Source organism: Ornithorhynchus anatinus, chromosome 21 (genome assembly GCF_004115215.2).
Source record: "Ornithorhynchus anatinus isolate Pmale09 chromosome 21, mOrnAna1.pri.v4, whole genome shotgun sequence".
In the NCBI taxonomy this organism is placed as follows: Eukaryota; Metazoa; Chordata; class Mammalia; order Monotremata; family Ornithorhynchidae; genus Ornithorhynchus; species Ornithorhynchus anatinus.
Window position 1 is genome coordinate 15,010,765 of NC_041748.1, and position 16,802 is coordinate 15,027,566.

General features: G+C 54.9%; 1 protein-coding gene across 2 annotated transcripts in view; it reads right to left on the reverse strand.

Annotated features, from left to right (window-relative positions):
* Positions 1–424: 424 nt before the first annotated feature.
* Positions 425–16,802, reverse strand: part of RAB40C (RAB40C, member RAS oncogene family) — a 46,438-nt gene continuing 30,060 nt past the window's right edge. For both annotated transcript variants that reach the window (XM_029049414.2, XM_029049415.2), the window contains 5 exons: positions 13,092–13,152; positions 11,626–11,686; positions 4,586–4,663; positions 3,824–4,046; positions 425–779 (listed from right to left, as the gene is read on the reverse strand). In XM_029049414.2, the coding sequence (XP_028905247.1) occupies positions 499–779; positions 3,824–4,046; positions 4,586–4,663; positions 11,626–11,686; positions 13,092–13,152 (704 nt within the window). In that variant the 3' untranslated portion in view covers positions 425–498. The remainder of the gene's footprint in view (positions 780–3,823; positions 4,047–4,585; positions 4,664–11,625; positions 11,687–13,091; positions 13,153–16,802) is intronic.

Here is a 16,802-nt window from a genome sequence, read left to right on the forward strand (position 1 = left end):
AGGAGCACAACTCCCAGAGCTCCGGGCCATCTGCCCCGGGAGGAGGTAGAACAGAGCACCGTGGGCGCCTCAGGCCCACCGGCCCACCTGCCGCTTACGGGCCCGAGGCAGGGAGCGGGACGGACACAGGGGAGTTGCTCGCCCCCTCCGCCCCTCCCTCGTGGAGGTTGGGAAGGGGCTCGGGGGCCCCAGGGGAAAGAAGTCCAGCCCCTGCCCTTCCCGGTTAAAACGCCTTCAACGTAGTGAGCGCCGCTAAAGGGGAAAAGGGAGGCCCAAGGGTCGACCGCAGGCTTCCCGGCCCTCCCTCCGTCGTTGAGGTGGAGAGGCCCCGGCTGGGCGCCTCCTTTCCTCCCTCCCTCCCGCCCTCCGCCCTGGCCTGCCCTCCCTCCCTCCCTCCTCCTCCTCCCCCGCCCCAGGGCTCAGGGGAGCTCCCCACCCTCCGCGGCGGCCTCCTCTCCCTCCGTCCCATCCCTCCCGTCCCCTGGGCGCAGGGCCACGCTAGGAGATCTTGCAGTTGCTGCGGGAGCAGTTCTGGGGAGGGCTCTGGGGGGGCCGGATGGACTTGGAGCGCTTCAGGCTGTTGCCTTTGCTGCCCCCGCCACCCCCGCTGCTGGCCACCGAGTAGGAGCGTCCGTGCATCATCACCGCGTTCATCCCATTGGCCATGGAGAAGGACTTCAGGTGGCTCTTGATGGTGACGGGCAGCGGCAGCTTGTCAATGAGGTGGACCGGGGTGCAGGAGACGATGGCCCGGCAGCAGAGATCCTGCAAGCTGAACACTGCCGGGGGGACACACAGATGAGGGGGACAGCGGGAGAGATAGAGAGAGTCAAGCTCGTGGTGGGCAGGGAACCATCTACCAACTCTTCTCCAAGCACATCTCCTCCAAGAAGCCTTCCTCTCATTTGCTCTTCTCCCTTCTGCACTGCCCTTAGATTTGCACCTTTTATTCACCCGTCTGTTAGGCCCACTGCGCTCAAAAATAATAAAAATGATGGTATTTGTTAAGCCCTTACTATGTGCCAAGCACTGTTCTAAGTACTGGGGTAGATACAAGATAATCAGGTTGTCCCACATGGGGCTCACGGTCTTCATCCCCACTTTACAGATGAGGGAACGGAGACACAGAGAAGTGAAGTGACTTGTCCAAAGCCACACAGCTCATAAGTGGCGGAGCCAGGATTAGAACCCACAACCTCTGACTCCCAAGTTTGCGCTCTTCCAACTAAGCCACGCTGCTTCTCATCGCACTTATGTCCGATCCATCATCTCCAAGCAGATCTCCTCCAGGAAGCCTTCCCCGACTAAGCCCTGATTTCTTCTTCTCCCTTCTGCGGTGCCCTTGGATTTGCACCCTTTATTCACCCCTCCCTCAGCCCTGGAGCACTTATATGTCCGTATCCATCATTTAGTTGTTCATATTCGCATCTGCCCCCCACCCCCAGACTGTAAACTCACAGTGGGCGGGGGGAGGTGACTACCCAAGTGCTCAGTAGAGTGCTCTGCACCTAGTAAGCACCTCAAGAAATACCACTGATTGACTGATTGGGGGAGGGGCCCCACCTTGGCTCTGGTTGTATCTCCTCCACCAAAGGGGTCCCGAGGAACCGATCAGGCTCAGAGCTGGACGCCCAAGTGTCTCTGGGCCTGGAAACCGAGTCCAGCACCCATGGGGCTCCGGCAGCTTGGCCTGCCGGTCAGGCCAGGGGACGGAGACGCCGGAGACCTAGGCCGCCGGCCCGCTGGGTGAGCTTTGGGATAAGATTCCTGCTCCTTCTCCCTCCTACTTGGCTTGGGTGTCCTCTATGGGATGGGGAATGTTTGCCACCTGATTATCTTGTATTGGAACAGCTCTTGGCACAGCATGCCTGACCGCTAATATTTGTACTAATAATAATAATAAATCACACAGTGGAGCCCCTCTGGCCCCACTCGGTCTTCCCCTGGGTCTCCACTGCCTGGGCAGTTTCTAATCCCGGCTCCGCCATCTGTCTGCTGTGTGACCTTGGGCAAATCACTTCAGTTCCCTTTGCCATAGTTCCCTCATCTGGAAAAGGGGGATTACGACTGAGCCCCATTTGTAACTACTCCAGAGCTTAGTGTAGTGCCCGGCACATAGTAAGTGATTAACAAATACCATTAAAAGGAAATAAAATTAAAAGGATAGCGTCTAAACGGACTGTCGGCAGTCCTTCTTCTGTCCACTGAGTGAGAGGCTTCAGCCCGCAGCCTGTGGCCACGCGATGGAGAGAGAACCAGCTCGGAGTCCAACCGGCGGCCAAACGGCGGCAGGACCTCAGCTTCCCCGGGCCGATGCCTGTTCTTTCCCCGGGAGGAGGAGGGGAAGAGAGGTATGGGGCCTCCGGGCTACCGTGGCCAGCATTTTGCTGGCCACCGGGGCGGGATCTGCCCCACCCTGATGCCTGGGAGCGCAGGCAAAGAGTGGGGCAGACTGAGCCACCCTGCCGTCCCTCAGCTTGGAAACCCAGTCAGCTGCCACCAGGACTTCTCCACGTTCGTCTGAGTGCCGTTCAACACCCGGCAGAACGAGAAGCTCCTCTTCGAGACCGGAAGCTTGTTGTGGGCAGGGAACGTGTCTGCCAACTCTGCTGTACTGGACTCTCTGAGCACTTACCACAGCGCTCCGCACACGGTAAGCGCTCAATAAATACCGACTGATTGCTAAGCAGCAGACGGCTGAAAGTTGCAGGGGTCACCCAGTGCTGCCACCTCATCCTCATCTTTTACAATTCATCAGTAAATCAGTGGCATTTATTGCGCGCTTACTGCAGGTTAGAGCCCTGCACTAAACGCTAGGGAGAGCACGAGACAACAGAATTGGCAGGGCTGGTCCCTGCCCATGACAAACTTCCAGTTTGTTGCCTTTCTTTGCTGCGCTCCACCCTTACCCTGGGGTTCTGCTGTCGGTCTGTCTGCCTCCTGGACCCGGGGCCTCCATGGGGGCTTCGGGACCAGGGGAAAAGCCAGAGGCGACGGGGCTTAGTGGAAAGAGCACATGGCTGGGAATTGGGAGATCCAGGTTCCAGTTCTGATTCTGCCTGCTGGATGACCTGGGCCCCGTCACTTCGACTCGCTGAGCCTTGCTTTCCCCATTTCCTAGAATGGGGATGATACCCCACCCTCCTTCCCTTTTAGAGTGGGAGCCTCTTGTGGGAGGACAGAACGTGTGTCTCCTAGCACTTAGAACAGTGCTTGGTAAGGAGGAGAGGCTTAATAAATGTCTCTCAGACCATTATAATTACGAGGGGGAAGAGCCAACTTCTAGAATTCCCTGGGCCATCTCGAACGGTGGCCATCTTTGGAGCTGAGTGGGGCAGGGGTCTGCTTGAGGTGGTCAGTTCCCGCAACTGACAGAATGCTGGGGGTGGGGGCCCGGGCCTAGGGTGGGAAGGATGGAAGGAGGTGGGGGGGTGCCACGGTGGGCTCCTAATAATAACAATAATTATGATACTTGTTAATGGATTACTACGTGCCAAGCACCGATCTAAGCGCCGGCGTAAATATAAGTTAATCAGGTTGGATAAAGTCCCTGTCTCACAGGGGGCTCACACTCTTAATCCTCATTTAACAGATGAGGTAACTGAGGCCCAGAGAAGTGAAGTGACTACTCCAAGGCCACACAGCAGACAGGTGGCGAAAATGAATTAGAAGCCAGGACCTTCTGACTCCCAGGCCTGAGGTCTATCCACTAAACTATGCCTGTTTCTCCTCACAGCCCTGTAACCCTCCACTGTTGCATGCTGCCACCCGGGCCCCAGGACCTCCAGAACCCCCGCCCCGGCCCCCGGCGGTTCCCGCTCACCTCGGTTGGGTCTCCAGATCTTCTCCATGCCGTGCCTCATGAGCACGATCCGGGACAGCTCGGTGAAGGACTCTATCACATTGAAGTTGCACAGCGGGCTGACCTCGAAGAAGGTCATGCAGTTCTTCTCGGCATAGGCGCGGGCCTGCTCCGTCGGCACCTGCCGCTTGAAGGCCAGGTGCAGCCGATTTCCCACCAGGATCCGGGGGACCCCGGGGGCGTGCTGGAAGAGGAGGAGGAAGCAGAGGAGGGCAAGATGCTTTAGAATCTGGGCACCCAGACTCCTCTTCCTCTGGGAAGGTGACCCTGATCACGATTCATCCCCTGGCTGGGTCTCCCCCTCGGCTGCTCAAAGCACCCAGGGATCCAGCACCTTGCCTGCTTACTTTCACCCAAACTTGCGGTATCTGTTTCCTTCCTGTCCTCGCATGTACGGATCCCATCTGTGTCTGTCTCACCCTGAGCTGTACTGTAAGCTCCTCAAGGCCAGGGGCCATATCTTCGACGGTCGGTTTCTAAGCACCCCGGCCGGTGCCCCTCACCCAGCAGGTGCCCAGCCCCAGCGGGTGCTCGGCGAATACTAGCAGGTGAATGAAAGCCCACTAGAGATCCCTCTGGGGGGGCTTGCTCGGGGAGTGGGGCGAGACGCTCCAGATGCCGCTCTAGATGGAGCACCTGGGAGGAAATCTGGAGGGCAGGAAGTCGCCCCACTCCTGATAAACCGGACCAGTGTAGGGGGAGCGGCGTGAGCTTTGCACTGACCTCGTCAATTTCCTTTATCCACCGGTCTATGCCGTCGAAGGACCAGCGGTTAGTGATGTCGTACACCAGCAAGATTCCCTGCCAGGAAAGAGAGAGGGAGAGACGCGGTCTGTAGGTCGCCAGCCGAGGTCGAGTTGGCACTTGGTTGGCGCCTTATGAAAAGGGGTGCTCCCCAGGGGTGGGAGAGCCATCAAAAGGTGTACACCCAGACCCCGCCGCCCCCTTAGTGTTCATAGAAGTGAGGCAGAGGAACCTCCACAATCGCCAGCCATTTTTCTGGTTCCTGGCGGGAGAGGGCATCTCTCAGAGGGCCTGGGGCAGGTTACTGAGGGAAATTGAAGCCAGAGGGCTCCCCAGCTAGAGACGGGTGGAGTAGGGCCTTCTGACTGTCAGTTCCCCAATCTCCTGGGGCTGTTGGCGGCAGACCCCACATCCACAGCCTCCTGGAAAGTCCAGGTTAAGGGCCTGGGGTTGCTGGTGGACCAGCCCCTCACAAAGGAACCCTACTCCTCCACTTGCCATGCCCTCTCTCCGCCATGAATGGAAGCTCCTTGCGGGTAGAGAATGTGCATCTCTTTGCTAAGTAGAGTGGCTCGCACACAGCAGAAGATGGAAAAATGCCACGGGGTCAAAACCTTTTTTTGGGAGACGGGTTTAGGAGTAGAGGGAACTCCCCTTTTCTGCCCAGGGTCACTGGGGGTTTTAAGGAGAATCCAGGGGGGCCTGATCCTCCCGAGAAGCTGATATCGGGTGAAGATCCAGGCCTGGGGAACTGCCTGCAGAAGCGAGCAGCTGGAGGCGGCTCTCTGAGGACAGAGGCTTCCGATCCATTAATACAATCACTCATCCTAACCTGCCTGGATTACTGCATCAGCCTCCTTGCTGACCTCCCAACCTCCTGCCTCTCCCTACTCCAGTCCATACTTCACTCTGCTGCCTGGATCATTTTTCTACAGAAACGTTCAGGACATGTCAGCCCACTTCTCAAAAATCTCCAGTGTTGTCTATCCACCTCCATATCAAACAAAAGCTCCTCACGGTTGGCTTTAAAGCCCTCCATCACCTTGCCCCCTCCTACCTCACCTCCCTTTTCTCCTTCTACAACCCAGCCCGCATACTTCACTCCTCTGGTGCTAACCTTTTCACTCTGCCTCGATCTCGCTCCTGTCCCCTGGCCCGTGTCCTGTCTCTGGCCTGGAATGCCCTCCCTCCTCAAATCTACCAGTTACTCTCCCCCTGCTTCAAAGCCTTCCTGAAGGCACGTGTCCTCCAAGAGGCCTTCCCTTCCTCATCTCCCACTCCCTTCTACATCACCCTGACTTGTTCCCTCTGCTCTCCCCCTACCAACGCTTATGTATATATCTTTAATTTTATTTATTTGTATTGATGTCTGTTTATTTGTGCTTTATGTCTGCCTCCTCCCCACCCCTACACACTGTGAGCCCATCATGGGCAAGGATTGTCATTCTTTATTGTTGTACTGTACTTTCCCAAGCACTTAGTATAGTGTTCTGCACGCTGCAAGAGCTTAATAAATACAAATGAATGAATGAGTCTGACAACTCAGAATCCCCCTGGTATTTAAGCCCTTACTTTCCCAAGTGCTTAGTACAGTGCTCTACACACAGAAAGTGCTGAATAAAAATGAGTGAAGGATGGTGGTATTAGTGTCTTTATTATAATCATATGTTGGAATTAAAAATAATAATGCAAGAAATGTGGAGGGTACTCCAGCAAACATCCAGGTGGAGAAGATCACACTAGGAATATGGGGAGGGGTCCCGGCCAGACACCACACCCTGTGGATTTACTTTCAATTCCAACTCCTGAGGCCCGAGAGGCCTGGGCCGGGCTCTGGAGATGCGCTTAGCCCCCAGGTTCCCCTTTCCTGCCGGCCTCCATCGCTCTGAAAAGCGGGGCGGACATCAAGGAGGGCGGTAAACCCACTGTCAAAATGAAGATGTTTGCCCACTCCTGCCCTGAGTGGGGAGGAGAGTAAAAGTCAAATGTTGGAGGGGCGGGGAGAGGGCCAAAGTCTTTTCACCTTTGTGGCCACTGGACTGTTCCGTCCCCAGGGAAAAGCTCCTGCCTCAGTGAGGAGACGGCAAGAAAGGGGGAGGAGGAGCCGAGATCAGACCTATGCTCTTTCCCCCTACTGCCCTGCCCGAGTCCTCCCACTGGGTCAAAGGATTCTCGGCGCTGCGGAGATTTGAAGAGTTGCTGACCCCTTGCTTGAACTGGAATCAGATTGGCTCTCCCCAGCAAGTGACCTCTGAACACACCCCAAAGTCACACGGCCACCGGCCCCGACTGGGAGGAAATTTAGGCCGGGCCCGAAACGAGTCGAGCAGAGGGCGAGAAAGCAGTTGGTTCTGCACTACTGAGGAGGCGGGGCAGGGAACAGCCCACTTTTCCCCCGGCTCCCTCCGCCTTCTGCGTCCCCTATACCCTTGGATCTGAACCCTCTGGACACTCTGATTCTCCCCCGACCCTCAGCTCCCACAGCACTTACGTCCATAGCTGTCATTTCTTTACTAATGTCCGCTACCCCTCCGCAAGCTCCTTGCGGGCAGGGAACGTGTAGACCAACCCTGTTGTACTGTTCTTTCCTAAGTGCTTAGTTCGGTGCTCTACACACAGTGAGTGCTCAATAAATACCACCAATTGATTGGAACGCAGACTGCACCAATCTTCAAAGTTGCCTTAAAAGGAGCAAACGAGCAGGCCGAGGCAGAGGGAACGGGCTGACCGTCAGCCTCCAAGGGATCTGCAGTGGTTTGCCATTTCAGGGTTGGCTTGATTTCCCACGGTTCTCCGGGGCTACGTTCTGGTTTCCCAAGAGACCGCTTCCGTCACCTGCTCGTATGAATACCTGGCGACCGATGCCCGGTCTCCTGGCTTCAGGAAGCTATATGCAAGTCAGCCGGGGCCCGCTGGGTTGCGGCCCCAGGCTGGTCAAGAGGGGTCAGTATCAATCAAGCTGTAGTATTTGCTGAACGCCTTCTGGGTGCAGATCACTATGCTAAGCACTTGGGAGAGTACAGATATGATCCTGATCCTCTTTTTTTTTTTAATGGTAGTTGTTAAGTACTATTTTGCCAGGCACTCTACCAAGCGTGGAGATAGATACAAGATAATCAGGGTGAACACAGTCCCTGTCCTACATAGGGCTCACAGTCCTATGTGCACAGTCCTATGTGCACAGAGAAGCAGTGTGGGCTAGTGGATAGGGCATGTCCTGGGAATCAGAAGGACCTGGGTTCCAATTCTGGCTCCGCCACTTATATAATAAATTATGGTATTTATTAAGTGCTTACTATATGCCAGGCACTGTACTAAGCGCTGGGGTAGATACAAGATAACTGAGTTGGACTCACTCCCTGCCCCACATACGGCTCCCATTCTTAATCCCCATTTTACAGATGAGGGACCCATGGCACAGAGAAGTGAAGCGACTTGCCCAAGGTCACACAGCAGACAAGTGGGGGAGCTGGGATTAGAACCCGTGATCTACTGACTCCCAGGCCCCAGCTCCATCCATTAGGCCATGCTGCTTCTCGGACTTGTCTGCCATGTGACCTAGGGCAAGTCGTTTCACTTCTCTGGGCCTCGGTTACCTCATCTGTAAAATGGGTATTAAGGTTGTGAGCGATTGCCAACGCCCTCCCAGACAGGTTAACCGGTGAACCAGTCTGGCAAAATTCCACAAGCCGGGCGTTACGCGGATCGCTGGGTGAGGACGGAATAGGGAGGCTGGTTCTGCCCAGCTGTCCTCTGGAGAGCTGGCTCTAAGCATCTTTTTGGGAGAGAGGAGGCCTGCCTCTGGGTCGGACACAGACACCTCTCAGAGCCCCGGTCCAGTCTGACCCTCAGGATCTCAACCGGGCGTCCCTGACCGTCCCTCCCGAGCACTGTCCATCCCTCAGCCTACGGAGTCGAGCCACCCTCCAGGCGCCGATCCTGGAAAGTAGACAATGAGGGATTGGGGCCGGGGTCCTTCAGAGCAGCTGTCGGAAATGTCGAAAATGGAAATGTGCCTTTCCACTTTCTAACGAGGTGCGGGGTGGGGTGGGCTTTGACCTCTGACCCGATGGCCTGTGAGGAGCGGGTTCTGCAGAGGTTTTTTTAAACGCTGCGGGGACTCAGTTGGGAGTCAGGCTCCGCCGTTCCCCCGGGGACTCAGTTGGGATCCAGGCTCCTCCGTTCCCCGGCCCCTTCTCCGCTGCTTCGGACCTTTAGGTCAGCCTGCGGGTGGCAGGGGCCCCCCAGGGGGTCGGGGGCAGCTGGAAGGGAGGAGTTTTTCATTGCTCTATTTTCCCCCTGCACCACCCTGAAGTCGAGCCAGTCGACTTGTGTTTCTGAACAGGCCACATTCCTGACCCAAGGGGTTGTTTCTTGTTTATGCAACACAACTTTCTCTGATCTCCGGGCCCAGATAGGGCCTGAGTGGAGCCAGGGGACCAGGGGAGCGGGGGGGGGGGGGGGGGGGGGGGGGGTGCCCAAGGGAGGAGGCTGCGGACGGCCACGCCAGGTACAGGGATGCCCTCTGTTGGTCATCAGAATGAGCTGCCGACCCATCTCCCACTTGGTATTTCTTCCTGGACGGGATAGTTCATTCATTCAGTCGTATTTATTGAGCAGAGTACTGTACTATCTGCAGAGTACTAAGCGCTTGGAAAGTACCATCGGCAACAGATAGAGACGATCCCTACCCAACAACGTGCTCACGCTTCCCCCTTCTCCCATTAGGGCAACTGGGCATTCTGGGCTCCGTCCGGCCTCGAAGATGGCCAGGCCAGGGCGGCATCCCCGCTCTCAAAGGTACCCACCGCAAATTCCCTCCGGAGCCTCAGTCGCCGACTCCTTGCCCCGTCTATGGAGAGAAGACCCTCCTATGCCAGGTCGACCGTGCCCTTGAGTCCTCGACCAAGTCGGCTCTTCCCTGGCCGCCCGCCACAGCAATTAGAACATATCTGGAGACTCTATCTTCCCTCTGCCTGGAATTGATTTTCGTGGGTGCTCCCTCGGCTAGACTGTGAGCTCCTCAAGGGCAAGGATCGTGTCGTTAACTCTCACTGAGTGACTCTCTCAGGCACTTAGAACTGTGCCCTGCCCAGAGTCTGTGCCCAATACGTACTTTCGATCGATTGGTGAGGGGGGAATGGGTTGGCAGGGCACAATAACCAAATGGGATCTCACTTCCATTCACGTGAAAGCTCCTCGGTGAGCATGACGAGTGTCTTGTGTTTCTTTTGTCCTCTCTCACACGCTTAGTCCAGTGCACTGCACGAAGTGGGTGCTCAATAAACACCATTACTATGCCCAAAGCAGCCAGGATTTTTCCGGGGGGGCTGGAGGGGCAGGGAGAACAGCAGGATAAGGAGGAGGGAAATTGTTCACTATTATCTTAAGCGAAACCACATGAAGCAGCGGGGCTTAGTGGAAAGAGCACGTTATCGGAGTCAGAGGACATGGGTTTTAATCTCACTCTGCCACTTGTCTGCTGTGTGACCTTGGGCACACCACTTAACTTCTCTGGGACTCAGTTATCTCATCCGTAAAATGGGTAAGACTATAAGCCCCATGTGGGACAACCTGATTACCATGTATCTACCCCAGTGCTTAGATTAGTGCTTGGCACATGGTAAGCACTTAATAAATACCATTATTATTATTATTTTTTGTACTCTCCCAAGCACTTAGTACAGTGCTTTGCACACGGTAAGTGCTCAATAAATATGACTGAATGAATGATAGGTGGGAGCAGACTCTGCTGCAGTGGGCCGGGTCCGCCCCCACCATGGGGTTGGGGGGGTGGGGGTGGGGGAGCTGCTGGGAATCCCCCAGGGCCCTCCGACACTGACTCGACTGTTTGAGGCTGGGATCTCCGGGATTTTGCTGGGAGGCGTTTTTTGGTTCTCTCCCTCTAGACTGTTCACTCCTTGTGGGCAGAGAACGTGTTCACCAACTCTGTAGACTGGGACTCTCCCAAGTGCTTAGTAATAATAATAATAATGATAATTATGGTATTTGTTAAGTGCTTACTATATGCCAGGCACTATTCTAAGCACTGGGGTAGATTCAAGATAGGTTGGACGCAGTCCCTGTCCCACATAGGGCTCACAGTCTTAATTTCCATTTTACAGATGAGGGAACTGAGGCCCAGAGAAGTTGAAGTGACTTGCCCAAGGTCACATGGCAGACAAGCGGTGGAGCCAGAATTAGAACCCATGACCTTGTGACTCCCAGGACCGTGCTCTATCCACTAGGCCATACTGCTTCTTCATATTCCAGTGCTTAGCACAGTGCACTGCACACAGTAAGAGCTCAATAACTACCACTGATGGATTGAGATGTGACTGCTTGGGCCTAAGGGCCTCCTAACAGAAGGGGCGGGACTCCAGCTGTCCTCCACCAGCACTTACGGATTTAGTCCTCCTCATCCTCAGAGCTTGTGGGCAGAGGGGTACTGGACCGGACAACCCAACCCTGGCTCCCCGGCTCCCTGGCTCGAGTGCGAATTCCTCACGGGCAGGGAACGTGGGCTCGGCTCCTTTCTACTTTCTCCGGGAAGTTCAGGGTGTTGCAAATTGTGGGGGGCCACCCGGCTGAGAAGGAAGGGGGAGAGAGGTGGAGAAGTAGTATGGCCCACTGGAGAGGGAACGGACCTGGAAGCCAGAGGACCCAGGTTCTGATCCCGACTCTGCCGCTTGCCTGCTGTGTGACCATAGGTAAGTTGCTTCACTTCTCTGGGCCTCAGTTTCCTTAACCGCAAAATGGGGATTCAATACCTGTTTTCTCTCCTATCTGTTAGCCCCAAGTGCAGCCAGTCTGACAAATTTGTATCTACCCCAGCGCTTAAGAGAGTGCTTGACACACAGTAAGCACTTACCAGATCATTCCAACCCAAAAAAATATTGACCATGCCCAGAGAAAAGCTTCCCCACCAGAAGCTCCGACTCGCAGATGGGACTGGCCCCCTGGAGAGGGAAGTCTGGAACCAATGGGGAATGGGCAGCTCCTAAGAGGGTTTTACTTACCTGGGCCCCCCGGGAGTACGATCTGAAGATGGTGCAGAACCTGCCCTGGCCAGATGTGTCCCTGGAAGACAGGAAGAGAATCTGTCAGAAAATCCAGTACGAGGGGGCCGACCCCGTCCGTCGACCCTGTGTGGACCGGAGCCGTTCGGTCCATGTGCCACTGTCCCTCAGCCTGCTGGGATAGTGGCGGCAGCCCGGAACCACTCCGGCCAGGTTGACCCCTGAGCTCCCACCCCTCCTGGCTCGGCCCTGCGGGGGCCTGGCCTCAGGTGGACCTCGACCAGGCTGGGCATTTCCGGCTCTGAGACCCTCTCCTGTGCCGGGACCGCCCATGCTTTCGATCTTCCCTCCCCACCTTGAGAAGCTCTGGGGAAGAGGAGTGGCAGGATGGATAAATGAAGCCACACTTACAGGGGCAAAGCGGAGCAGAAAGACTCCATTGTGATTCTCGGGTGGCCCTCATCCTCCCGGAGTAAAGCTGAGCCCCTGGGGTCCAGGAACCCAAGGGCCAGTGTGCCGTGGGGGAACAGCGAGCGCTGACTGACTCTCCAGCATTCGGACATGTCAAGGCTGGAGTCAGGCCGCTGCTCCACTTGAAGGGGCCTGCCCGCTGGCACTCCGAAACCTCGTTCTACGGAACTTTCTCTGGTCCCGTCCCGGCCACGGTTTATCCTCACACCAGAGACTCTTGTTACCTACTCCAATGCTTAGGAAGGACAGTGCTTGGCACAAAGTAAGCACTTAATAGGCCCCTCCACGATCATTATATTAATAATAAAAATTAATAATTGATAAAAAAATTTCCCGGGCCCGGCTGGGCGGAGTGCAGCCAGGAGGTGCCCGGCTCCCAGGAGCATGACGGGACGAGACTCCCCGCTAGACCGTAAGCTTGATTTGAGCAGGAAATGTGTCTGTTTATTGTCATACTGTACTCTCCCAAGCACTCAGTACAGTGCCTTGCACACAGTAAGCACTCAATAAATACGAATGAATGACCGAATGGGTCACCGGCTCCAGCCCCAGCCGCTCTGAAGCAGCCCAACGGTGAGCTTTTTGGCACTGGTAAGTGGGACCGTTTTTGAGTTCCTGAAAGAAAGACGAGACTTTGAAGGGAACTTAGACAACCACGCATGGCTCCCCCCTGGAAGAGGGAGCCTGGAAGCTTCTGGAGGGCAGGGTCTGCGTCTTCTAGCTGGGCTGCGCTCTCTCAGGCACTGAGCCCCAGAAGCCGTTGAGGTGAAAGGATGACAGGATCAGGCTCGGCCTTCCCAGGTGCGGGCAGTGGAGATTGGGGAGGCTTCTGGACACTCCGGGGCGAGAGTAAACAGATCTCACTTCAGTCAGGCTGCAGCCCACCAGGCCCGAAGCGCCTCTAACTCTTCTCAGTCCACCATCCCCTGTGGCATGTTGGCTTCTGACTCGCTGCTCCCACCGCCCGGCGCCCTGAGCCCCAGAAAGAAACTCACCACAGCTCCAACTTGACCCTCCGGCCATCCAGCAGGATCGTCGTGGTTTTGTAGTCGATACCTGCAGTGGGAAGGAGCAAAGGGTGAAGGAGCTGAATAAATAAAAGGCGGACGGGGGTGGGGGGGGGGTAGGGGTGCCAGGAGATGTTGGGGTGTCTTGGTGGCACCTACAGAGACCGTACTACCCTTCGCAGGAGCCCGGGCTGGAGCTCTGGGAAGCACTAAGGCCTCAAGAGACATTGGGTGATTGGCGTGTCCATCCCACTGTACCTCAATCTAGACTTTCTCTCTTCCAACCCCTCACCCACACCTTCTTTCCGGCCTGGAATTGCTCCCCTTCATAGTCAACAGACCACCGGTCTTCACAACTCCAAAACCCTCCTAAAGTCACACCTCCTCCAAAAGGCCTTCCCTGATTAAGCCCTCATTTCATTCATTCATTCAATCGTATTTATTGAGCACTTACTGTGTGCAGAGCTCTGTACTAAGCGCTTGGAAAGTACAATTCAGCAACAAAAAGAGACAATCCCTACCCAACGACGGGCTCACAGTCTAGAAGAGGGGAGACAGACATCGAAACAAGTATACAGGCACCAATAGCATCAATATAAACAGAATTATAAATATATACACATCGTTAATATAGATTATAAATATGTACATATATATACAAGAGCTGTGGGCTGGAGGGTAGACCAAAGGGACTGAGTCGGGGCGATGGGAAGGGGAGGGAGAGCAGAGGAAAAGGGGGGCTTAGTCTGGGAAGGCCTCCTGGAGGAGGTGAGCCTTCAGTAGAGCTTTGATGGGAGGCGGGGGAGGGTGTGACTGTGATTTCTCCAACTCCCTCTCCCTTCTGCATCACCTATGCATTTAGATCTGTCCCTTTTAAGCACTTGATATTCACCCCTCCCGCAGCCCCACAACACTTATGTCTGTATCTGGAATTTATTTTCATGTCAGTCTCCCTCTTTGGATTGTACGCTTGTTAGAGGCAGGGAGTACGTCTACCAACTCTCGTATTGTCCTCTCCCAAGCACTCAGTACAGTGCTCTGCACACAGTAAGTGCTCAATAAATACCACGGACTGATTGAGAGATCCCCTCTCCGATGCCCATTTTGACCCCGGATGATTTCTCCACAGGCCCCAGCTTGCCCTGATTTTCCTTCCCAGAATCCAACAGGTCAGAAGTCCAGTCAGAGCCAGGTAAAATGCTGACGACGACGAAAGAGGAGGGAGTGCTGGTGACCAACTGGGGAAACTTTATGGTGGCTTTCATGTGTTCGGGCCCTCTTCCCCACCTCAGCGGGCAGAGCCGAAGCTTGGAAAGCTGCCTTAGTTTCTCTGAGTTTGGGAGCCAATGGAATGAGAACCGGAGTAGCCTCAGACATCCCCCATCCTGGGTTCTCTCCTTCCTCTCCTGCCTTTTAAAGAAGGTCAAATGGATCCACGTGAGCCCACTTTCTCAGAAGACCTCAATCCCCTGCCTGCCATTTTTTAACGTCAGTCTTCCTGCCGACTGTAGTTCCTAGAGGGCGGGAACAAGCCCCATTTTCTCTTTTGGACACTCCCCAGCGTTTACCACAGGGTGCCTCACACGGGGGGTGCTCAATAATAACAATAATAACTGGGATTTTTGTTAAATCTCGAAGGTGATTTTTGAGGAGGCTTGGTTGATACGAAGAGACGGGCGGAGCCGGTGGAATGTTTTGAATAATAATTATGATTGTAATAATGATAGCAATAATAATAATAGTATTTGTTCATTCATTCAATCGTATTTATTGAGTGCTTACTGTGTGCAGAGCACTGTACTAGGTGCTGGGATAGATACGAGATCATCAGGATTCACATGGGGCTCAGAGTCTAAATAGGAGGGAGAACGGGAATTGAAGCAGCATGGCGTGATGGAATAGAGCCTGGGCCTGGGAGTCAGAAGGTCATGGGTTCTAATCCTGGCTCTGCCACATCTGCTGTGTGACCTTGGGTATGTCACTTCACTTCTCTGGGCCTCAGTCACCTCATCTGTCAAATGCGGATTGAAACTGTAAGCCCCCCATGAGACAGGGTCTGTGTCCAACCCGATTTGCTTGTATCCACCCCAGCGCTTAGTACCGGGCTTGGCACATAGTAAACGCTTAACAAATACCACAATAACAATAATAATAATTATCATCCCCATTTGACAGATGAGGGAACCGAGGCCCTGAGAAGTGAAGTGAGTAGCCCCAGCTCACCGAGCAGACAAGCGGAGCCGGGATGAGAAGCCAGGTCCCGTGACTGGCCGGCCCAGGCTCTTTCCGCTAGGCCGCATGGCTTCTCAACCACACTACCGATGGATGGAAGGGCTGCTTAAGCGACGGGGTAATTCTCGCACCCCCCCGGCACTGGCCCACGCCGCAGATGAAGGGCGCTCTTTTGATCCCTACACTCGATCTGCGTTTCGGCTGCCCCATGCAAACCCTGGCCACTCTGGGCAGGGACGGAAGGAGGGAAGGAGGAAAGGGGGAAAGATGACTCACTAGGGGCGGGTGCTTCCGAGAGCCAGCCACACTGACAACCATGCTGGAGATGCTGATGGCCACCGTTTGCCACAAGCTAGCTAGCCTCCCCTTCTAAAGACATACCTGTGGAGGGCAAGAGGAGCCTTTGGCCAATCCCCCCAAAGGAAATCCCAACTCCTCCAAGAGGTCTTTAAATCAATCAGTGGTATTTATTGAGCAGTGTGCATCATCATCAATGGTATTTATTGAGTGCTTACTGTGTGCAGAGCATTGGACTTAGCACTTGCCTTCCCTGATTAATTTTCCTCCTCCTCCACTACCACCTTCACACTCTTGCCCTTCCCCTGGACCCGGGCCATGGCTGAACTGCAGAAGCACTGACTCATCTGTGGCGCCTCGCCCCTGCCCCTGCTTGACCCAGAGTTCCCTGTGGGCAGGGATCAGTAACCTGATCTTCAAACCTTACTGCACTCCTACTGAAGCAGCACGGCCTAGTGGATAGAGCACAGGCCTGGGAGTCGGAAGGTCGTGGGTTCTAATCCCGCTCCACCACTTGTCTGCTCGGTGATCCTGGGCAAGTCACTTCCCTTCTCTGGGGCTCAGTAACCTCATCTTTAAATGGAGATTGAGAGTATGAGCCCCACAGAGAACAGGGACCGCGTCCAGCCTGATTAACTTGTATCTACCCCAGCGCTTAGAACGCCTCTCGGCTCATGGTAAATGCTTAACAAGTACCATAATATTAGAAGTGCTGTGGGGCTGGGGGGGACTAGCCTCTCCTCAGCCTCAGGGGTGGGACTAGTTCCGGACACCTCTCTTGTTTGTCCCTTTCTTTTATTCAATTGTATTTACTGAGCACTTACTGTGTGCAGAGGACTGTACTAAGCACTTGGGAAAGTACGATACAACAATGACATTCCCTGCCCACAACAAGCTCACAGTGGGACTGCTCCATCTACCCGGCCCGGGGAACAGCTAGTTTAAATGCCCGCTTCACAGCTGGGGTCGTCTGAACAAAATGGCATTTTTGGAAGAAAGCCTGTCCCCAAAACAAGCTCGCTCTGTGCCATCACTTTGGCAGCTATGAGAGCCTTGAGGTCTTTAGGGAAACACCTCCTGAAAAATGGACTCTGCCCACTCCCAACCACGGGCTGCCCCATGGGTCAGGATCTCTTGGCTTTTTTGCCTGGGTGGGTGGAGATTACGTCC